The sequence below is a fragment of the Dreissena polymorpha genome, chromosome 3 (assembly GCF_020536995.1).
Source record: "Dreissena polymorpha isolate Duluth1 chromosome 3, UMN_Dpol_1.0, whole genome shotgun sequence".
Taxonomy (NCBI): domain Eukaryota; kingdom Metazoa; phylum Mollusca; class Bivalvia; order Myida; family Dreissenidae; genus Dreissena; species Dreissena polymorpha.
In genome coordinates this window covers 144,845,606-144,869,726 of record NC_068357.1, presented here as the reverse complement: position 1 = coordinate 144,869,726, position 24,121 = coordinate 144,845,606, and the positions used below count along the sequence as shown (strand labels likewise).

The window sequence follows — 24,121 nt, the reverse complement described above, 5'->3', positions numbered from 1 at the left end:
TTGGACTGTAGTATATATTATGCTGTTGTTAACAAATCTTTAACACTCAATCCTTGGAAAAAAAATTCTATATTTAAATACTTGTGCTTACTATTAATTGTCATGTTTGTTACAAGTAATAAGAAGGATTTGTTTTCAAATGTTTGCTATGATTTATGCTAAGTTTATTGTATATTCTTAATCTAAGAACTTGTAAGTGAAAACTGACACAGGTTACCATTTTTAAAAACGTCTGATAATCCTTTCCCTCTCTGCAACAGATTAATATCAAATTTATCAGATTTCAGTGAAAATTGAAGAATTGTTGTAAATTATTATTGTTGATATGTTCAGACTTTTTGACAGCATTTTGAAGGAACTTTGCAGGTTCTCCTTATTTTTAGTAAACAACTGTCATAGTGCAATTAAAAGCCGTGGGTAAGATCAGTGAAATGGGCATAGTGAACACTGCACGAATTAAAGGGACCTTAACGTTTTGGTTAATTGACAAATTAAAAAATATTGTTTCAGATTCGCTTTTCTTTGTAGTTATGATATTTGTGTGGAAACAGCAATACTGAACATTGACCGTGCTGTAAAATATCAATTATATTCATCTTTTGATGATTTAAAAACCTGAATATTATAAAGCGTTGCAACGCGAAACAATTGAATATTTAGGAGAGCTCTGTTGTTGTCGTTATATGTTGTGATACTACATGGATTGCTTATATAATGTATAAAATGTATGAGCAATGATGGCTGAGTGGTTTTAAGTGATAAACCTTTACTCCAGGGGTCAGTGGTTCGAGCCCAGTTGAAGGCTACTTTTTTTAGCTCACCTGAGCACAACGTGATCACTGTGAGCTTTTGTGATCGCCTTATGTCAGCATCAACATTTGCCTTGTTAACACTCTAAGAGGCCACATTTATTGTCCGATCTTCATGAAACTTGGTCAGAAGATTTGTGCCAATGATATCTTGGATAATTCTGAAAACGGTTCCGGTTGGTTGAAAATCATGGCCTCCAAATAGGCAGGGCATTTTTTCTATATGGCTATAGTAAAACCTTGTTAACACTCTAGAGTCCACATTTATTGTCTGATCATCATGCAACTGGTCAGAAGATTTGTCCCAATGATATCTTGGAAAATGTTTCCGGTTGCTTGAAAAACATGGCCACCTGGGGGCGGGGCATTTTTTCTTATATGGCTATATAGGGCTTGAGTAAAACCTTGATAACACTCTAGAGGCCACATTATTGTTCGATCTTCATGAAACTTGGTCAGAAGATTCATCCTAATTATATCTTGGACGAGTTTGGAAATGGTTTGTGTTGGTTGAAAAACATGTCCACCAAGGAGTGGGGCATTTTTCCTATATGGCTATAGTAAAACCTTGTTAACACTCTAGAGGCCACATTTATTGGCGGATCATCATGAAACCTGGTCAGAAGATTTGTCCCAATGATATCTTAGAAGAGTTGAAAAATAGTTCCGGTTGTTTGAAAAACATGGGCACCAATGGGTGGTGCATTTTTCCTAATATGGCTATATGGCTGTAGAAAAACCTTGTTTACACTCTAGAGGCCACATTTATTGTCTGATCTTCATGAAACTTGGTCACAAGAATTGTCCCAATGATATATTGGATGAGTTTAAACATTGTTTCAGTTGGTTGAAAAACATGGCCACCAGGGGGCGGGGCATTTTTCCTTATAAGGCTATTGTAAAAACTTGTTAACACTCTTTAAGTCACATGTTTTGACCAATCTTCATGAAACTTGGTCGGAATATTTGTTTATATTTTGAATGCACACGAAAATGTATCCAGTCTGTTGGAAAACGTGGCCTCCAGGGTGTTGACTATTCATGAAAGTTGGTAAGAACATTTTTTCTAATGACATCTTGGGTTGCAAAGAACAGGTCAGTTCCTTTGAATCTCAGGTTAGCGACTTTGGGCCTTTCAGGCCCTCTTGTTTTTTCTTTAATTATATTCTAGTTGTTTTACTGGAGCTTTTTAGATCCAATGTTTACATTTATCAATATAAAGCATTTAATGAAAAACTTCAATACATGCCAAAATCTGTGAAAAGGCCCTTAAAATAATTTGTCTGAGTGAGAGATGGCTTATAATGAACATACTATAGAAGGAACAAGGCATTGACTTTTGTTGTTTATTGTTCCCAGAAGGAGTGTGGTGTCGGCATCCACGGAGGAGGGTGAGGCGGGGTTTGACCTCTCCAGTCCACAGAGGGACATGCTGAACAGCCCACCACTCAGGTGTGTATTGAGTCACTGAATACCGTAGTTTCTATGAAATCTTCCAATGATCTTTAGTGTAGTGGTTTCCCACTTTGATTGTGGGTCCCTTCTTTTTATAATGTTGAAATGTTTACTCATTTTCATTGTATAAAAAGTCTCTAGGAAAATGTAAGTTGTTGATTAACTCAATTTCTTCTTTATAAATTACCGGAAAACAGCTGTTTCCCAATGGGATTTTTTTTTCCTTTAAAATCAATGCTGTCGAAAAAAATCCCAATTTTAAAGGTTTGAAAAAAAGTAAATAAAATGCAACATTTAATTAATTTCCCTATGCAGCTCTCTGGCTTTTACCAAAGTTTATGTAATTTTGACAACTTTACAACACAGTAATCAATTTTAAAGCATTTGTTAGCTTCAAATAAACGCTATTTCCGAATCTAAAGTTCACAACGCAAATTACCCCATTCGGGCTGGTACTGATACTTTTCCAAACAGGGCAAAAAAATGTAATGGATTCTTCAACATTTATGAAGTAAAATATAAGTACATGTTTTAAGTGTTACAAACAACACCAGCATGTATGCTTTGAATTAACAATGCATTTAATATAGAGTTACATTAATAACTTAAAATACACCTTCAGTGGTATGTTTTTTGTAAAAATATTTTTTGTAAAAAATTACTTTTTTGATGAGATATTATTTACAACCATGACTTTTTAATGTATTTAAAAACTGCCACCTGTAAATGTTGCCTGTTTAGGGTATCTGGCACTCAGCGAGCAAACTAAACCTATCTGGCGATGGCGACACACCTAAATGCAAGGAGATGCAGATTGTGTCACCAGAAAATGTGTTGGAGACAAAACCAAAGTTGGGCTTGTCAGGTACAGGTGCACAAACAAGCCTTCAGAACCAGTTCTCGATATCAGGACTAGAACCATACTCAATCTATTCACAAATGCAGTCACCTGTTCGTTCTAGAGGCAGCTCCAATGAAATGACTTCTAAGGATGAGAATAAACGACCATCATACTCGTCATACTATAGGGTTGTCCCACCGTCCCAGGTGGCATCAACTCCAAAGAGAGTAGCAGGAGTTACCCCAGTTTCCCACAACTTTTCGCACACACGTGATCTCAAACCAGCTACTGCCAATATCAGAAGTATTCGGATCAATATCGTGCAGCCTCGGTCAATAGCCAATCTGAAACGTCAGACAGTCGTCAAATCCTACAGAGTTTCTTCCGCTGTTCCTTGCATCACCAGCTCTCAGCCCCAGCATTGCGCATCTCAGTCTAGCGCTGGAAATGCATGCTGCACCAACAAGATGACAAGTGTGACTGTAAATCAGGCCTGTTGTCATGGAAACAATGCCATGGTTTCGCCACCAAGCAAGAACAAAAGGAAGCGATACGTGCCTCTGCGGTCACCTCTGCAAACCCGGACAAATAACACACAGAGATGGCTGGACACTGCTGAACCGCCGTATAAGAAATGCAGGCCACTCGGTGATTTTGATAGTGGTGAGAATTTTTGAAGCAGTTTGTTTCATTTCTAGCTAAATTCATGAAAAAAGACACAAAATAACGCCTCATAGCAGTTGGACTTAAATGCTTATCGTGTCTGTTAATGTAATTGCTTGTCAAGTTTTTCAAATTTAAATAAAAGATCATAATGACATTATTGCTCCACTATTTAGTTTTTATTATAACCTGTTTAATTTTTACATTTTTAGCTCTGCGTTTTCTGAGCAAACCTCAGTTATTGACATAGCCAGCTCGTCTTGTCGTCTGCTGTCCGCCGGCGAAAACCTTGACCTTTTGCTCTAAAATCAAAGTGCTTCCACCTTCAACTTTGAAACTTCATATGTAGATGCACCTTGATGAGTTCTACACGTCACACCCATTTTGGGTCACTAGGTCAAAGGTCAAGGTCACTGACAACAATTCTGACAAGCTTTCATTAATTCAAAACTGCACCCGCAGCCGAGCGTTGGCACCCGTTATGGGGTGCTCTTGTTGGTTACAGTAATTGCCTCAATGTTTATGTTGTGCTAAATATGTTATACATGTACTTTTGCACCACATTTTGACTGCTTACATTTTACTTTTGCCCCCACTTTTGACTGCTGACATGTAATTTTGCCCCACATTTGACTGCTGACATGTACTTTTTCCGACATGTTGAATACTTACAGCTTTTCCGCCACATTTTGACTGCTGAAATGTACTTTTGCCCCACATTTTTACTGCCGACATGTACTTTTTTCCACATTTTGACTGCTGACATGTACTTTTGCCCCAAGTTTTTAATGCTGACATGTACTTTTGCCCCACATTTTGACTGCTGACATGTGCTTGTTTCCCACATTTGAATGCTGACATGTACTTGTTTCCCACATTTTGACTGCTGACATGTAATTTTCCCCCACATTTTGACTGCTGACATGTACTTTTGCCCCAAATTTTGACTGCTGACATGTACAAGTTTCCCACATTTTGAATGCTCACACATACTTTTCCTTCCACATTTTGACTGCTGATATTTTCTTTTGCACCACCTTTTGAATGCTGACATGAACTTTTCCTTCCACATTTTGACTGCTGATATTTATTTTTGCCCCACATTTTGACTACTGACATTTACTTGTTTCCCACATTTTGAATGCTGATATCTACTTTTGCCCCACATTTTGACTACTGACATTTACTTGTTTCCCACATTTTGAATGCTGATATCTACTTTTGCCCCACATTACGACTACTGACATTTACTTGTTTCCCACATTTTGAATGCTGATATCTACTTTTGCCCCACATTTTGACTGCTGATATTTACTTTTTCCCAACATTTTGCTGACTGCTGACATGTACTTTTGCCACACATTTTGATTGCTGGTTCAGGGTGTCATTATTAAATGATTGCCGATCGAATTCATTGGTTAAAATAGCCAGAAAATCAGTTGTTTTTCCAGAATCTTTAAAATTGCGATCGGATGTTTTGATCATGCAAACTGACAATAATTGACGAGGAATAACCATAGTACATTGTATATTAGAGCGACGCCTGGTCATTCAGTCAGTCCATTAACTCTCCGCCTAAGAGCTACTGTTTTCAATGAATTTCTCAGCGAGTGGCCAATATTGATTTTTCCAGCTGTCAATCAAATTCTTCTTGGTAAGCACGTCAACCAATCAGCGCTCAGGCAGCCAAATACATGCCGACCCCACGTGAAACTGTATCAAATAGCTGTACATTTCACAGATTATTACTGACCGTATCTCAACGATTGTAGCACTGTAGAGCGTAATTAACTAGTTTATTTAGTGAGAGAAAAACGTTTCCACATATTAAAGAATAATCTTCGTTAGTCTACCAAAATAAGGATATAAGTGCTACGAAGTTGTTATTCAGCATCTAAATATTCAAGTCCACGCTTTCCCGAAAGAAGAATGACGTTATGTTATATGTGAAGTCTAATTTTGGCATGATGTTCATCTGTACATGAAAAACCGAGAAATGTGTCTCTGTTGCTAGAATTTTCTTGATTTTTCCGGTGAATAATGAAATCTAAAAAATGATTTAGGATAAACCATATAATTATAGGCATTTGAAAATACTTCAAGTAATAATCCAGTTTTTTATACAAAATGGTCATAAACATAATGTAATAAGTATTAAATACGTTTTTGAGATTGCCAAACTATGCATACATATAGAGTCTACATGCATGAATGACCTAGACAAGTTATAATTCACGATCCGAATGAAAATTACTTGGTAAAATTTAAAGAAAGACGCGTTTTTATTCTCGAATTCACTTTCACTTTCGCAAAACTTTACTGAAAGGAGGCACATGTAACAGTTTAGATTGAGTCGTTGATTTGTCGTTATTACTAGGCCTAAATATTAACGGTTCTCAATGCTCTCAAATCACGTCACCTGATTCACGCATGTTCAATGGGAATTCCCCAATCCCATAATTCAATTTGTATATGCACTTGCGTTAAATTGCGTATGACATTCATCGTCAATATTGGCCGTAATTTGGTTTTGAAAAAAAGAAATCACAATAATACTGGATTATTGAGTAATGGATAGAATTGGAACATGCAAAGATCTATCAATATAATATGTTTTCACATTGTACAGTATACTAAAAATGTGAAAATCTTAAAATTTTCTATTCTTTTTAGACCTCATTTTAACTTTTTATGCTCTGAGAATAGCAGTATTTTGTCCCTTAAATGTCTAGAATTCGTTTTCGGCTCCCTTTACCCCCAGCCGAATCGGTACTATTCAAAATAATCCTTTGTTTATAATCATAATGACAACCCTGCTGGTTACGTAGTGGTATATACTTTCAGGGCCCTTGTTTGGCTGTTTTTGGAGCCCCATTCCCCCCTTAAAATAGTATACTTTTTTTTCCCTATTTCAGCTTAAAATACCCCCCTCCAAAATTTTTTATATATTTTTTTAGCTCACCTGATTGCTTAGGTGAGCTTTTGTGACCGGTCTTTGTCCGTCGTACGTCCGTCCGTTAACATTTGTTCGTAAACACTCTAGAGGCCACATTTATTCCGATCTTCATTAAACTTGGTCAGAAGCTTCGTCCTAATGAAATCTCGGTCGAGTTCGAAACTGGGTCATGCCGGGTCAAAAACTAGGTCACTTGGTCAAAAAAATGAAAAAAATTGTTAACACTGTAGAAGTCACATTTCATGCCCAATCTTCATGTAACTTTGTCAAAATGTTTGTCTTAATGATATGTTGGTTGAGTTCAAAAGTGGTTCCGGTCCGTTGAAAAACATGGCCGCCAGTGGGCGGGGCAGTTTTCCTTATTTGGCTTTGGAGAAACCTTGAAAACACTCTGGAAGTCACAATTTTTGCTTAATCATCATGAAAGTTGGTCAAAACATTGTTTCATTGATTTCTCGGACGATTTTGAAAATGGTCCAGATCGGAGAAAAAACATGGCCGCCATTGGGCGGGGCATTTTTCTCTATATGTATATAGTGAAAACATGTGAACACTCTAGAAGTCACCTTTTTTTGCCCAATTTTCATAAAATTTTGTCAGAACTTTTGTTTCCTAGATACGTGAGTTAAGTTTGAAAATGGTTCCGGTCCATTGAAAAACACGGTTGCCAGGGTGAGGTGGTTTTTCCTTATATTTATATAGTAAAAAGGCTTGTAAACTATCATGAATTAAGGTCATGTACATGCGAGACAACTCTTCTAAATATTGCATGTAAGTTGACAGTAGTTACTCCCCTTTGATGATTAATGTTTTCATAATTATACAGTGTAGTTGTGTCATTTATGTGTTAATTGTTAATCGAGCTTGGATGTTTTTATGCCCCCTTTCGAAGAAAAGGGGCATATAGTGATCGGACTGTCCATCTGTCTGTCTGTCTGACTGTCTTTCCATCACACTTTGCGTTAAGGTTTCGAAAAATGCCTCATAACTTCTATGTCCCTTGAGATATAACCTTCATTTTTGGTATGCATGTGTATATGGACAAGGCCTTTCCATACGCACACATTTTTTACCCCTGTGACCTTGAACTTAGGGTCAGCGTTTAGGTTTCAAAATCTGCGTTTAGGTTTCGAAAAATGCTCATAACTTCTATGTCCCTTGAGATATAAACTTAGGTATGCATGTGTATATGGACAAGGCCTTTCCATACGCACAAAATTATTTACCACTGTGACCTTGACCTTGAACTTAGGGTCTGCGCTTAGGTTTTGAAATCTGCGCTTAGGTTTCAAAAATGCTATAAAATCTTCAAAGCGTTATAGGGGGCATATTTCATCCTATGGTGATAGCTCTTGTTTTTAGCTCACCTGTTTGCTCAGTTGAGCTTTTATGACCGGTCTTTGTCCGTCGTCCGTCCGTCCGCAGTTGTTTGTAAACACTCTAGAGGCCACAGTTATTGTCTGATCTTCATGAAACTTGGTCAGAAGATTTGTCCCAATGATATCTCACTCGAGTTCGAAACTGGGTAATGCTGGGTCAAAAACTAGGTCACTAGGTCAAAAAAAAAGAAAAAGCTTGTAAACACTGTAGAAGTCACATTAATGCCCAATCTTCATGTAACTTTGTCTAAATGTCTGTAGTAATGATATGTTGGTTGTGTTCAAAAGTGGTTCCAGTCTGTTGAAAAACATAGCCGCCAGTGGGCGGGAGGCAGGTTTCCTTAAATGGCTAAAGAGAAACCTTGTAAACACTCTAGAAGTCACAATTTTGGCCCAATCATCATGAAAGTTAATTAAAACATTGGTTTATTGATATGTCAAACGAGTTCGAAAATGGTCCAAATCGGTGAAAAAACATGCCGCCATGGGGCGGGGCATTTTCTCTATAAGTGTATAGTTAAAAACATGTGAACACTCTAGAAGTCACATTTTTTGCCAAATTTTCGTGAAATTTGGTCAGAACATTTGTTTCCTTGATACGAGAGTTGAGTTGGAAGAATGGTTCCGGTCAGTTGAATAACATGGCTGGCCGGGGGGGGGGGCAGTTTTCTTATATTTATATAGTGAAAAAAAAAATTGTGAACACTCTAGAAGTCACATTTTTGCCCAATCATCATGAAACTTTGTGAAAAGATGGGTTTTATATATATCTCAGATGAGTTTGCAAATGGTCCTGATGGGTAAATAAATAGGGCTGCCAGGGGGGTGGGGCAGTTTTCCTCATGTGAACTATAGAGAGAGAAACCTTGTGATCGAACACTATAGAAGTCACATATTTTGCCTAATCATCGAGAAACTTAGTCATACATTGGTTTTATTGATTTCTTGGACAAGTTGGAAAATGGCTCAGATCTGTGAAACACACTTTCTAGGCTCACCTGATTGCTCAGTGAGGTTTAGGGATTGGGTCTTTGTGCGCTGTCAGTTCGTCCACATTGGTTTGTAAACACTCTAGCATTCACATTCTCAAGAATTTTTTATCAAGTTGCTGAAAGATCTCAGCTCCAAGTTTGATAATGAGCAAAATCACATAATTGATGCCATAGTTATTATAACCCCCACAAACGAAGTTTAGCGGGGTATTAGGAGGTGAACTTGTCTGTCTGGTCCAGTTGGTCGGTCGGATCGGTTCTGTCGGTCCGATTAAGTGTCTGCCTCTAATTCAAGTAGTTTTGCAAATCCGATCTTCACCAAACTTGGTCAGAAGTTGTATCTACATGATGGTCTAGGCCAAGTTCGACCATGGGCTTTTGCCGGGTCAAAAAACTACTTCACGGGTCACTTAGTGCGTTTTAAAACATTCAGCATGTTGTCCGCTCTCTAATTCAAGAAGTTTTCATCCGATCTTCACCAAACTTGGTCAGAAGGTGTATCTAGATGATCTTAAGGCCAAGTTCAAACATGGGCCTTGCCGGGTCAAAAACTAGGTCACGGGGTCACTTAGTGCGTTTTAAACATTCAGCATGTTGTCCGCTCTCTAATTCAAGTAGTTTTCATAGTTACGATCTTCATCAAACTTGGTCAGAAAGTTGTATTAGATGATCTTCAGGCCAAGTTCAAACATGGGCCTTCCGGTTCAAAAACTAGGTCACTTAGTGCCTTTTTTATAACATTCAGCATGGTGTCCTCTCTCTTATTCAAGTAGTAGTACGTTTTACACATTGAACATGGTGTCCGCTCTCTATTTCAAGTAAATTAAATCCAATCTTAACCACACTTGGTCAGAAGTTGTAACTAGATGATGTGTAGGTCAAGTTCGAACATGGGCCATGCCGGGTCAAAAACTAGGTCACAGGGTCACTTAGTGTGTTTTAAAACCTCACCATGTTGTCCGCTTTCTAATTCAAGTAGTTTTTATCCAATCTTAACAAAAATTGGTCAGAAGTTGTATCTTGATAATGTCTAGAGCAAGTTTGAATATGGGTCATGCCGGGTCAAAAAACAAGGTCATGGGGTCACTTAGTGCGTTTTAAACATCACAATGTTGTCCGCTCTCTAATTCAAGTAGTTTTCATCCAATCTTCGCCAAACTTGGTCCGAAGTTGTATCTAGATGATGTCTAGGTCAAGTTTGAATATGGGTCAGGCCGGGTCAAAAACTAGGTCACGGGGGTATCTTAGTGCGTTTAAACCTCACCATGTTGTCCGCTCTCTATTTCAAGTAGTTTTCATCCAATCCTCACCAAACATGGTCACAAGTTTTATCTAAATGATCTCTAGGACAAGTTTGAACATGGGCCATTCCGGGCCTAAAACTAGGTCACGGGGGTCATTTAAGTGGGTTTTTAACATTGAGCATGGTGTCTGCTCTCTAATTCAAGTAGTTTACATACGATCTTCACCAAACTTGGTCAGAAATTTTATGGAGATGATTTTTAAGGCCAAGTTAGAACATGGGCCTTTCCGGGTCAAAATCTAGGTCAAGGGGTCACTTAGTGCGTTTTAAAAAATTGAGCATGGTGTCCGCTGTTTTTGTGAAGACGACATGCAAAATATTATGTGTCAATGCGGCATGTGGGGGTATTCGTCACGTCTGTGACAAAGTTCTAGTTGCCCTTAGATTGTCCAAATTTTCATTATATGATACAAAATCCTTGTAAGCAAAGTTTGATGTTTGGTAAGGGGGGGTCAACTAAAAATATAGGTCACCATTTCAAATCTTACAAAAACAAAAACACTCCCTACGCCAGAGTTTTGGTTCAATAATGATGAAACTTGACCAGGATGTTTGTCTGGTCAATATCTAGGTCAAGATTGACATTAGGTAAAGATTGAATGAACCGACTCCTCTCAGGTGAGCAAACTAGGGCCATCTTGGCCCTCTTGTTTACTTTTTTACCTATGTTGCCAGCTGTAATCGTGCTATTAACCTTTGATTAAATTTTGAGTGTTGAATGGTTGGTGAAAAGATCTTCTTTAATTCCTCTTTTCGCCCAAAACGACGCGAAATTCCCCCCTCTAAGGGCCCTGGCCCCAATCCCTCAATGAGTAGCAAGGGCCCTGACTTTGCCGCACATTTTGACTGCTGATAAGTACTTTTACCCTACATTTTGACTGCTGACATTTACTTTTACCCCACATTTTGACTAATATGTACTTTTGCCCCACATTTTGACTGCTGATATGTATTTTTGCCCCACATTTTGACTGCTCATATGTACTTTTGCCCCACATTTAGACTGCTGATATGTACTTTTGCCCCACATTTTGACTGCTGATATGTACTTTTGCCCCACATTTTGACTGCTGATATGTACTTTTGCCCCACATTTTGACTACTGACATGTACTTGAGCCCCACATATTGACTGCTGATATGTACTTGGGCCCCACATTTTGACTGCTGATATGTACTTTTGCCCCACATTTTGACTGCTGATATGTATTTTTGCCCCACATTTTGACTGCTGATATGTACTTTTGCCCCACATTTTGACTGCTGATATGTAATTTTGCCCACATTTTGACTGCTGATATGTATTTTTGCCCCACATTTTGACTGCTGATATGTACTTTTGCCCCACATTTTGACTGCTGATATGTACTTGAGCCCCACATTTTTACTGCTGTCTGACTACAGCAAGTAAGACCGGGTATAACAATGGAGAGGACAATCACAGCTACCTGCTGAACCTCAAGACAACTCCTGTCTCTAAGCAAAGGTATTGTCTTGTAGTTAAGTTTTGCCACAATTAACTTTTTCTCATTTGTTTGTGTTAATTTGTGTGTATTTTTCGGCATAGCTGTATAAGCCAGCTGTTTCACCTTACCTGACCTTTGTAAGTGCCCAATAAAATTCAAATAAATTTCCCGCGGCTAGACACGAATGAATACACTTCATTTAGTCCATTGGCTGTTTTGAGAATACCACCAGAACATTATAAACATGAACGCGTCTTTGTAACACTGTTTTACTGCTTGTTCAGCATGAAACAATTTTATCTCTAATAAAAAGGCTTGATAGATGGAACAGTTTTACACTAAACACTCGACATCAATTCAGTTTGTGTGTGCACCTTTTATTTTCAGAGGATTGCCAGCGCTAAAGCATTCGTACTAAAAGGCTATGTTCTCATATTTAGTAATTACTTTCATATTCCTGACAGTGTACTAGTATATTTTAGTTCATAAAAGTATCGTTTTTCTCTATCCTGATATTCGTTTTGACCAAACCATTTTAAATTGTTTTCGAAATTGAACTTGTAAAAGTATAAAGTTTTAAACAAGCCGTCGTTCCAGCAGCAGAAGCGTGGCCTCACTTTAATGCATCGCATTCCAACCCGCAAGGTATCAGGGTCAGTTCGTGGCCAGTAAAACAATCTTTATATAATATAGACGCTATCGCGTGAACTATGTGAACTGGAATTTTCTTTAGACCAGAAATATGTAAAATGAAGGTATTCAGCGTTATTATTATGGTATGTCAATAATAGATTCTTAATGTGTTTTCAACAATACCATGATAAATATTATTTTTTATTAATTTAACAAGAATTATTCCACCATATTGACTAATATATTAAGCATGAGCGCGATGATTCTTGATACTGTTAATAATCGATTCAAATAGCAATGTCCAACAAACCACTAAAACAGATTTGTTCGAAGAACGAGCTTATAAATATTTAAAATATCTACGGATACTTGGCGTGTGGCCGGTTGACTCATATGTTTTAATTTCACTTCCATTTTTCTTTTGGTTTTCTGTTTTGTATCTATAGGTTTATGACCAGCAATATGTATTAATGTAAAATAAGCCACAAAAACTCCGCGTAACATCCCGTACTGCGTGTGATGCAGCTAAGAACTGCACAGAAAAAGACATTCGCTATCTTTGATCTGATTCATTGAACTCTTTACCTTTCATAAACTCATACCACAATCAACGCCGTATATATTTTCTTAAAGATATATCTTGTTAGATATAATTTAAGCTAAACATTCATTTACTGCCTTTGCTCTTACCGATGCCACTTACTGTTTTCAGTGGATCAAATTTAGCTTAGTACGTCTTCCATTTTGTATTGGTTTCAACAAATGTTTTGAAAATATGTGTAGGTATACTGTCTCTGCAAAGTTTGATAACAAGCCAAATTATTCAGAAATTTCTGATACCCCTAAAATGACACAACTTGGCATTTTTAGTCCTTTCGGCTGAAACACCTTTCATCCGACTTCACATGCTTCTTTTCAGGGGGCATAATTATATCAGTTCTTCTTTTCAACTTAATGTTATAAGTATTGCATTGTGTATTCACAAACTGATGAATATATATAGAATCTGACACGAGTTGTCATATCATACCATATTGTATTAAACGAGTTTTTGTTAGCAAGCCAGCCTTTGGCGAGCTTACTATCAAATTGCCTTGACAAGTTTAATAAAATATGGTATGAAATGACTACAAGTGGAAAATCTTTTTTATCACGCGCTTTTAAATGAGCAAATTAAATAAATATTTACGCAAACATAATGATAAATCCGGAATGTTTTTTACATTTGTGAAGTCATTTGACGTTGCAAACATCATATCAGCAAATTAACAAATTGCGATTGGTCAATAAACAAAAACTAAGCCATGAAAACACTTAAAAAGTATATTACACATGTGTTAGATAAAAATATATGTAATGGTAATATTACATGGGAAACAGGGTATGGCATGTGATAAATGATAATTATATGTGTAGATATTAAATGTTTCTTTCCATAGCTCAAGTACCTTTGCAAGGAGAGTAGACCACCGTCGGTCGACATGGATGAATGGTTTCATGATGTTCACACAGGTGAACAGACACAAGATGATCAGGTATTAATTGACTGTGTAAAAACAAACTACAAGCTTAAAGATGTCTGGCTCTGTTTTGTAAAACTTATTTCGACGATATATTCAGTCTGACTGTGAAATCATTAATATTCCAGAGACACTAATTTTCATAGATTTCTCGGGTCTACACAACGCCTCAAATGTAACACATAGATTACTACAAAATAGCAAGTTTTGACTGGTACTCTAAAAAAATCCTGTCTTTAGGTCTTTTTGCTATGATGCTGGTGTAATATGTGATGTAAAGGCTGTATGTTGTTTTGCCAGCGCGAATCCAGGCCTGCATGTTTCACACATCCAAAAGATGATGGGGGAGAAGTGGCGAGGCATGACAGCAGACGAGAAACGCCCATACAGGTACTGGTTGAGCTAGTTGGGTAATTCAAACATTTCAGCAGGATTATGAAATAACTGTTTAGTTTTTATGCCCCTGAAAAGAAGCATATAGTTTCCACACTGTATGTCCATCTGTTAGCATGTCTGGACATTCTCTGCGCAAAAATTTAACTTGTTTTAGCATATGCTAGTTTGAGTTTGTGTTTAAAAAAAAAACAACAGGGCACCAGGTCAATGTTTATTTTGTTATCACTTAAGAGTTCACTTTTTCAGAATTTTGATAAAACTTTGTCAGAATTCTGATCTTGTCAATAGCTAGGCCAAGTTCGAATCTTTTAACAGTAAAGACCCAGTCACTAGATCAAATCTTAGAAATAACGTACCTGCTATAGAAGCCATGATCTTAATGAAACTTGGTCAGACCTTTTATCTTCTATCTAGGCAAAGTTTGAATCTGAGTCAATTTAAGTTAAAACAAATACTAGGTAAGAAGGTCAAATCTTATAAAAACTCTGTAAACACTGTAAGCAGCTTACTGATGCACTGTGAGGTACCTAATTCCGTTTGGACATTTTTTTATGAAGATCCAAGGTTCAAAATGAAAATGAAGAGCATTTGAGTTGTTGAAAACATGTACAAAAAGAAGTTGAATTGTTGAAAATAGCTGAGTTTGTAATTGATCAGTTTGAGAAAATGAAAAAAAATAAAGTGACCAACTAGAAAGGTGTTCAGTGAACATAGTCCCAAACTTTTGTTCTTTCAATTCATCAAAATGATGTGCAGATTTTGCAAAAATATTTACAGCTGAATAACTGTATCGTGTATTGATTGTTAAGAAAAAAGTTTGAATGCAACCATTTGTGGCTAAATTATTGCCGGTTGTCCACTGTTGAATATATATTAGATTTGTCCAAACATGTTCTGTTGGAGCCTCAGTGTCTGACACATTTATAGCTGTTGCTCAATGAACAAAAGATTCATGAACATATTTTCTTTCACCCAAAGTGAACATGTTCAAACATTTATTATTTAGGCCACGACTTTTTTTTTATTGGTTTAAAAAAATTATTTTGAAAATGGTCCATCGGGCAGTTGAAAAAAAAAAAAAACATTGGAAAACAAGAGTGCAAAACTGTCACAAGATACGCCCGTTCGAAGGTTTTGGACACCATGCTCAATGCTTGAAATGCAATAAGTGACCTAGAGACCTAGGTATTGACCCGGCATGACCCATATTTGAACTTGACCTAGATATCATTTAGACATGGCATCTGACTGAATTCGGTGAAGATCAGATTAAAACTACTTCAATTAGAGTGCCGACACCATGCTAAATGCTTGAAATGCAATAAGTGACATCCTGATCTCGTTTTTGACCGGACATGACCCATATTTGAACTTGACTTACATATCATCTAGACACAACTTCTTACCAAATATGGTGAAGATCTGATGAAAAGTACTTCAATAAGAGAGCGGACACCTTGCTAAATGCTTGAAATGCACGTAGTGACCTCATGACCTCGTTTTTGACCCTGCATGACCCATATTTGAACTTGACCTACATATTATCTAGATAAATCTTCTGACCAAATAAGGTGAAGATTGGATGAAAACTACTTTAATCAGAGAGCGGACACCATGTTCAATGCTTGAAATGCACTAAGTAACCTCGTGACCTCATTTTTGACCCGGCATGACCCATATTCGAACTTGACCTACATATCATCTAGACACAACTTCTGACCAAATTAGATGAAGATCAGATGAAAACTACTTCAATTAGAGAGCGGACACCATGCTAAATGCTTGAAATGCACTAAGTGACCTCGTGACCTAGTTTTTGACCCGGCATGACCCATATTTGAACTTGACCTACATAATATCTAGACACAACTTCTGACCTAATTTGGTGAAGATCGGGTGAAAACTACTTCAATTAGAGAGCGGACACCATGCTAAATCCTAGAAATGCATCAAGTGACCCCGTGACCTAGTTTTTGACCCAGCATGACCCAAATTCAAACTTGACCTAGATATTGTCTAGACACAACTTCTGACCAAGTTTGGTGAAGATCGGATGAAAACTATTTGAATTAGAGAGCAGACACTGCTGTGGACGCAGCCTGCCAAGGGTGAAACTATAATACGTCCCGTTTTTTAAAACGGGCGTATAAAAAAAGTTAATACTAATAACATCAGAACAAAGACAACATATCTTTTATAACCTGAACACAGAGACAAAAAAATCAAATTATGAAATGAAACACATCTATATCTTCCAATGAAATGAGTCCTAAAAGCACCTTTTGTAACATCAGGCAATTTAAACACTCCATTACATGACATGCGTTCTTCTCCCATTAAAACGAAAAACTGCGCTTCATTTCCGTTATTCGATGCGCACCATTACCCAATGCGATGCCCGTTGCATAAATCTTATATAAGATAAACTACTCATACACAAATTATGTGTTTGCTCTTACTCGACTTATGAAAAAAAATCGAGGTAGATCGATATCCGCGTCGTCGCGGTAATGTTTGTTAAAGTTGTTGTTGTCATGAAAACTCGTTGGTTTACAACCCAAAACGTCTTATTTGAACTGTCGCGAATTAATTCAATCATATTTGTCAACTTCGTTTTTGCTTTATTTTGATAATTTAATCCAAAGTTTAATGTAAGCAAGTGTTTTTTACTGGAATTGTAGACAAGAAGTCTTCCGAAAATTTGCAGTCTGTGTGAATTGACAGTTTGACGTCATCAAAGGAAAGCCGCTTTCTGCCTGAAGTAATAAAGCGACAAATTTTGCGCCAAACAAAATTGGCTTCCTTTGTCTAGCAATCAACATGCCGAACCATGTGTTTGTTGCTCAATTGCAATCCTCCAATTTAATAATAGCATGTGCATAGCTCCGCCTTCGAATCTTTTGCAGAGAACGGAGGCGGAGTTTAACGGTTAATTGAGCTTGTGTTTTACGCAAGTTGAGTTCCGATTTGCCGAAATTACTCGACCCTAAGCATTGAAACGCCAAATACATGTATCAATGATTTTCCGAGATATACCGATTTGTTCCGATTTCAAAACTTTCCGTACAGTTCCTATAAACTATGGCAGACGTGTTAACAAAATTCCTAAACACGTATATCGTAAATAATGGCAGTGTTAATATTGGATTATTTATACTAATTATCAAATTGCAAGGTAATTTTTTTTTATCTACTATACTATCGGGTTTGTTTAATATAATTAACATTTTAAACAATATAGTTGCGTCACAGACTCGGAAATAAATTTTGATGGGGTCGACATTTTACTGAGGCTGATTTTCTATTGTCTGTAATTTTTACCCGAAATAAATTTTGCGAAGTGCCCATAAAAGGACTGGTACATAATGTGTCACATTAAAAAAATATCCTGATCTCTGCAATATATGTGCACAATCGTTGATTGTACTTACTTGATTTTATTCGCAACCGTACTCAAACCAGATCCTTTTTTTTCTCGTTTCCCTCGTTTTTCAGTGTGTTCGGGAATAAAATATATTTAAAAAAAGACAATTTTCCATATTTTTTTTCCCCATTTTCCAAAAATTAGGGTCGGTGGTTTTGAAAACCAAGAAATATAAAAGTCGTGGCCTTAAGTAGGTAAAGTTACCTACCTGTATTATTGCTTAATTATATTGAAACTAAAGAATATAGACACATTTTTGTATGCCTTTTAGTATTACTCGGGATACCAATTTACAGTGGTTTCAATACAGGATATTTGTTGGATTCAGTGGAATATCGATTTTATTTCACAAGTGATCATATAAAATAATATTTTCACGAGTGGCCCAGCCTCGAGTGAAAATATGTATTTTTTACGATCACGAGTGAATTAAAATCGATATTCCATCAAATCCAACAAATTTTCTTTTTATTTTATGCTTGTTTCAACGTTTATTTACATTGTAAAAGAGTTAAACTGGACAATTTCGCTGGCTTTATGACGTCATTTCGTTGAAAAAATGACGTCATTTCACAATAAAACAGTGAAAAAATATCGATATTTTTCACTATTATTTGCACTGTTTAAAACAGTGAAATACCAGTTTTATTTCACTGATATTTCTCTATAAACCACCGGAAAGCATAAAATAAAGAATTTTAAACAGTGAAAAATAACATTGAAAATAGACACATTTTTTGTATGCCTTTTAGTATTACTCGGGATACCAATTTACAGTGGTTTCAATACAGAATTTTATTTTATGCTTTCAGGCTATAGTGGTTTATAGAGAAATATCAGTGAAATAAAACTGGTATTTCACTGTTTTAAACAGTGAAATATAACAGTGAAAAATAACAATATTTTTTACTGTTTTACTTTAAAATGACGTCATTTTTTCGACAAAATGACGTCATTTTTTCGACAAAATGACAGCATAAATTCAGCGAAATTATCCAGTTAAACTCTTTTACAATGTAAATTTACGGTGAAAAAAGCATAAAATAAAAAGAACATTTGTTGGATTCGATGGAATATCGATTTTAATTCACTTATGATCATAAAAAATACATATTTTCACTCGTGAAAATATTTTATATGATCACTCGTGAAATAAAATCGATATTCCATCCAATCCAACAAATATCCTCTATGTACATAAAATCTAAGATATAAACTCATTTTTATTTAAAATTGGATACGCCACAACGGCCATCTGTATCTTTTGCGAAACTGAACGTGAAACTATTCAACATATATTTTGGGAATGTAAGCACGTCATTCAGTTAATAACAGAATTGTTTTCGGGATGTTATCATTTTTTTTAATTTTCTTAATATGACTTCTTTTATACTGGGGCATGCAAATACAAATAGTTCTTTAAATTTATTCTTTGTTTTGTTAAAAAATGTTTATTTATAATTTTAAATGCACAAAACTAGACAATCTCTTAAGGGAGCAAAATCGTACCTATCCTTGATCTGGCATGTACTTAACAAAATTATTTATTTTAACGATTTGCAAAAACAAAGACTGGGAACTTTTGTTACCTCTCTTCCAGTAGATTTGATAAGAAACTAACAAATTCTTTAAGAATAAAAATGTTGCTTATACTGTTATGTAAAAACTATTTATTGTAAAATGTTAATAATGTGTCGTAATATGCACATATTGCTTGCCAACTATGTACGTTGTGTAAAGGGATGCCCTCGACTCTCACATATCTATTGACAAGGAGAATAAATTGTATCAAAGGGGAAAAAAATAAAAAAAATATTGCTTGCAGAGAGAAGGCCAACCAGTGCAGTGCCTACCTTCTAGAGACCCAGCAGTGCCATGATCAGAGCGGCTACAGCCTTCTAGAGACCCAGCAGTGCCATGATCAGAGCGGCTACAGCCTTCTAGAGACCCAGCAGTGCCATGATCAGAGCGGCTGCAGCCTTCTAGAGACCCAGCAGTGTCATCAGAGCGGCTACAGCCTTCTAGAGACCCAGCAGTGCCATGATCAGAGCGGCTACAGCATACTGGTGCCACAGGAGGCACTCCAGCAATTCCATGACCAAGAACAACGCATGCCACAGGAGGCACTCCAGCAATTCCATGACCAAGAACAACGCATGCCACAGGAGGCACTCCAGCAATTCCATGACCAAGAACAACGCATGCCACAGGAGCCACTCCAGCAATTCCATGACCAAGAACAACGCATGCCACAGGAGGCACTCCAGCAATTCCATGACCAAGAACAACGCATGCCACAGGAGCCACTCCAGCAATGCCATGACCAAGAACAAGACAACTCTGATGACTACAGCTTTCTTGCGCCACATGAGGCACTGAATACTGACAAGATTGCAGGCTCTCTCTCCCATTGAGATGATGTGCTGTGGAGAGTGCTTAAGTTTCTGTGCTATATGTTTGAATTAAGGGGCTGGGTGTAAAACTTTTGTTTCTGAATTCATATTAACTAAGCTACGGGATGGTTGGGCTTAATTAATGCATGTGCCTAAAGTGGCATTCCAATATGAGCATGTGCAGTTTGCACAGGCTTTTCAGAAATACATTAATGGAAATTAAAATAAAGATTCTTCTGAATGTAAATCCAGCAGTGGTTGAAAATGTTGTCCCGGATAGCATGTGCAGACAAAACTTGAATTAAGGCTGGTTTTCCCAGAGAACGGCTCAAATGTTTCACATACCGGTATCTTTATATGTTCAGGCTATACTCCACTGTTGTTTCACATACCGGTATCTTTATATGTTCAGACTATACTCCACTGTTGCAATGTTTCACATACCCGGTATATGTTCAGGCTATACTCCACTGTTGCAATGTTTCACATACCGGTATCTTTATATGTTCAGGCTATACTCCACTGTTGCAATGTTTCACATACCGGTATCTTTATATGTTCAGGCTATACTCCACTGTTAATGTTTCACATACCGGTATCTTTATATGTTCAGGCTATACTCCACTGTTGCAATAACCCCAATAAATGTCATTCCATGCATTTTTGTAAATAATTGTTGAATTTTAAGAATGTATGGTAGGTAAAGTATATGAAGTAACAAATACAAAAGTTTTACATTACCAAGCTTGCTTTTCAAGTTAATGGTTTCTAACTCATTTTTCAATGTAAAATATCATGTAAAAAATCATACTTTACATAATAATCAGACATTGGCACTTGTTTCATTATATGGATTATGTGCATATATTGTTGTTGTTGTTGTATGTTTAAATCATTAAAAACCTGTATTGTAATTATACAATATGTAAAATTTTACATGCTAAATAAGATTGTAAGGAAACTTATAAGTTGTTGTTTTTTATGGGCATATATGTTTTGTTTCATTAATTGTTATATTTGCTTGTATTTCATTTACACATTATTTCATATCATGATAAACAGTTGTAATTTTGTTCTTTTAATGTATCAGAATACTAAACCAAGTGTGTGCTAGTACAAGGCCAGGTATAGGAGTTTAAATCTATGGGTTTTTATTACTTGTTCATTATAGAAACACATTTCTCTTAACATGGAACAACAGGCATGGTTTGTTTTGCAATGTCTAACATGTTAAATAGTAGGTAGGACATTTTTTTTACGCTACAGATAATGATAAAGGTCTGATATAGAAGCCATTTTGTTTTACCATACCATTTTGTTTTACCATACAGATAATGATAAATGTCTTATATAGAGGCCATTTGTTTTACCCTATAGATAATGATAAAAGTCTGATATAGAAGCCATTTTGTTTTACCCTACAGTACAGATAATGATAAATGTCTTATATAGAGGCCATTTTGCAAATTGATAGATTTGTATCTGCATAAAGTGACATTGTTTGATGTTGAAATACATGATTTTCGACTTTTCATGTGCCACTAATTGTATTCTGTGCGTTCAGTGGTAGGCAGTGAATTTATACAGATATATACAGAAATTAAGTCTCTTATAAACGTTTGGTTATCAAATAAGGTTTAATTACATAATTGAGTTGACATGTGCTGCCAGCCAATAAGGACTTGTACGTAAATAGTGTACTGTATTGCTAACATATTTTTATAAACCAATAAGCTATGAGAAATATTATTGTATTAATTGTAGTAAGCATATTCTTATGCTCGGTATTTGTGTTTTTTTCACTGTTGTTATTTACATGAGTATTCAAAATGTACAAGTATACATTAACTAAACTTCTCTGTTTCTTTATTGTTACAAGAAGTCTTCTAAACTTTAATCCATACTAATTGGAAAGTGTCATCCCAGATTAGCCTGTGCGGACTGCACATGGTAATATAGGACACACAACACTATGGTAATATAGGACACACTGCAAATGGTAAAATAGGACACACTGCACATGCAATATAGACACACTGCACATGGTAATATAGGACCACACTGCACATGGTAATATAGGACACACTGCACATGGTAATATAGGACACACTGCACGTGGTAATATAGGACACACTGCACGTGGTAATATAGGACACACTGCACATGGTAATATAGGGCCACTGCACATGGTAATATAGGACACACTGCACATGGTAATATAGGACACACTGCACATGGTAATATAGGACACACTGCACATGGTAATATAGGACACACTGCACATGGTAATATAGGACACACTGCACATGGTAATATAGGACACACTGCACATGGTAATATAGGACACACTGCACATGGTAATATAGGACACACTGCACATGGTAATATAGGACACACTGCACATGGTATATAGGACACACTGCACATGGTAATATAGGACACACTGCACATGGTAATATAGGACACACAACACTTTGCATGAAGCCCAGTTTTCCAAGAGTAAGGCTCCTATGTAAGTTTTTGCTACAAGATGCAAACTATAAGTCTGTAATTTCTACCTAATAGTTTTTAACATGTGTTGTGTAAATATATTGTGAAAGAATACTGCCAATTGTTTGACTAAATAAGGTGTGAATAATAATACTGGTTTCAAATAAATAAGCATTTCCTTCTGTACATGATCAAGTTATAGCATTATTCTTTTCTGATTTGTATGCCCCCGGATCGATAGATCGGGGGTATATTGTTTTGTCCTGTCTGTCTGTCATTCTGTCCCAAAACTTTAACCTTTGTTAAAGTTTATTAACTTTTGCAATATTGAACATAGCAACTTGATATTTACCATGCATGTGTATCTCATGGAGCTGCTCATTTTGAGTGGTGAAAAGTCAAGGTCATCCTCAAGGTCAAATATCATTGTATTTTTCTTTCCTAAAACTTTAACCTTCATTAAAGTTTTATCATAACTTTTTTAATATTGAACACATCAACTTCATATTTGGCATGCATGTGTATCTCGTAGAGCTGCTCATTTTGAGTGGTGAAAGGTCAAGGTCAAAGGTAAAAAATTAATTTTCATTCCTCCATTCAATCTCTTACTAACTTCTCGCTGAGCTGAACATTTTGAGTGGTGAAAGGTCAACCTTAAAGGTCAAATGTATGGCTTCAAAGCGGCCCAAAAGGGGGCATTGTGTTTCTGACAAACACATCTCTTGTTTTTTCTGTTTTTCAGCAGGTAAATGTCTTTTGAAATCTATTCACAAAAACGTTTGTGTAACACAGCATTACCTTGTTACTTGACATTAACTTCTTGTTTGGTTGTTGATTACTATGTGCCAAGTGCATATTAATTTATCGCTGTAAATATGCTATCTTTTGTTTTCTATGTTAAACAGTTGAACATTGATTATGATGCTTGTTTTCAAGAGATTCTGAATAAATATAAAGAAATTAAATATTTCTTTTATTTTACTAATCACCAAATTGAAAAATTCAAGCATCCACCTGGACCTCTAGCTTTCATTTTCTCATTAATAAAACCATTGAACAATTAAAATTAACCAACAGAAGAAAATTATTAAACTTTTTGAAAATTGGCCAAGGTGTCACCGTGTGCTAAAGGAAAACACATAGATTTTACGTTCTTTTTATATTTATAATTATCACATTCATAAACATAACATTATTGGTGATTTCAAAAGTCAATACAGTGTAATAACAATAATGCTTCGCACTTGTCGGCCAGCACAGGCACAGGAATCCAAAACTGCCACGGGATTTGAATTTAAAAAGCCATTGAACATGCTTCTTCTAGGGTGGTATTCACCTAGTATCGAAAGATATGTTTTATCCTTGTCCTTGCATCATAAAATATTTATAGCCAAATATATGA

General features: G+C 36.3%; 2 protein-coding genes across 10 annotated transcripts in view; one reads left to right on the top strand and one right to left on the bottom strand.

Moving 5' to 3' along the window:
• LOC127871823 (uncharacterized) overlaps positions 1-22,114 on the top strand; it is a 64,970-nt gene extending 42,856 nt beyond the window's left edge. For 4 of the 9 annotated variants that reach the window (XM_052415044.1, XM_052415041.1, XM_052415046.1 and 1 more), the window contains exons 11-14: positions 11,802-11,883; positions 13,936-14,031; positions 14,317-14,406; positions 19,662-22,114. In XM_052415044.1, coding sequence (XP_052271004.1) covers positions 11,802-11,883; positions 13,936-14,031; positions 14,317-14,406; positions 19,662-20,250 — 857 coding nt within the window. In that variant the 3' untranslated portion in view covers positions 20,251-22,114. Of the gene's footprint in view, positions 1-3,005; positions 3,769-11,801; positions 11,884-13,935; positions 14,032-14,316; positions 14,407-19,661 lie in introns of all 9 variants that reach the window. The other 5 variants (XM_052415042.1, XM_052415048.1, XM_052415047.1 and 2 more) reach the window with 5 other exon arrangements.
• A 1,749-nt stretch (positions 22,115-23,863) lies between these two features.
• Positions 23,864-24,121, bottom strand: part of LOC127871851 (zinc finger protein 830-like) — a 39,342-nt gene continuing 39,084 nt past the window's right edge. Inside the window, exon 9 of the mRNA XM_052415106.1 lies at positions 23,864-24,121. This exon is cut by the window's right edge and continues 469 nt beyond it. The gene's annotated coding sequence lies outside the window, so the exon portion shown is untranslated.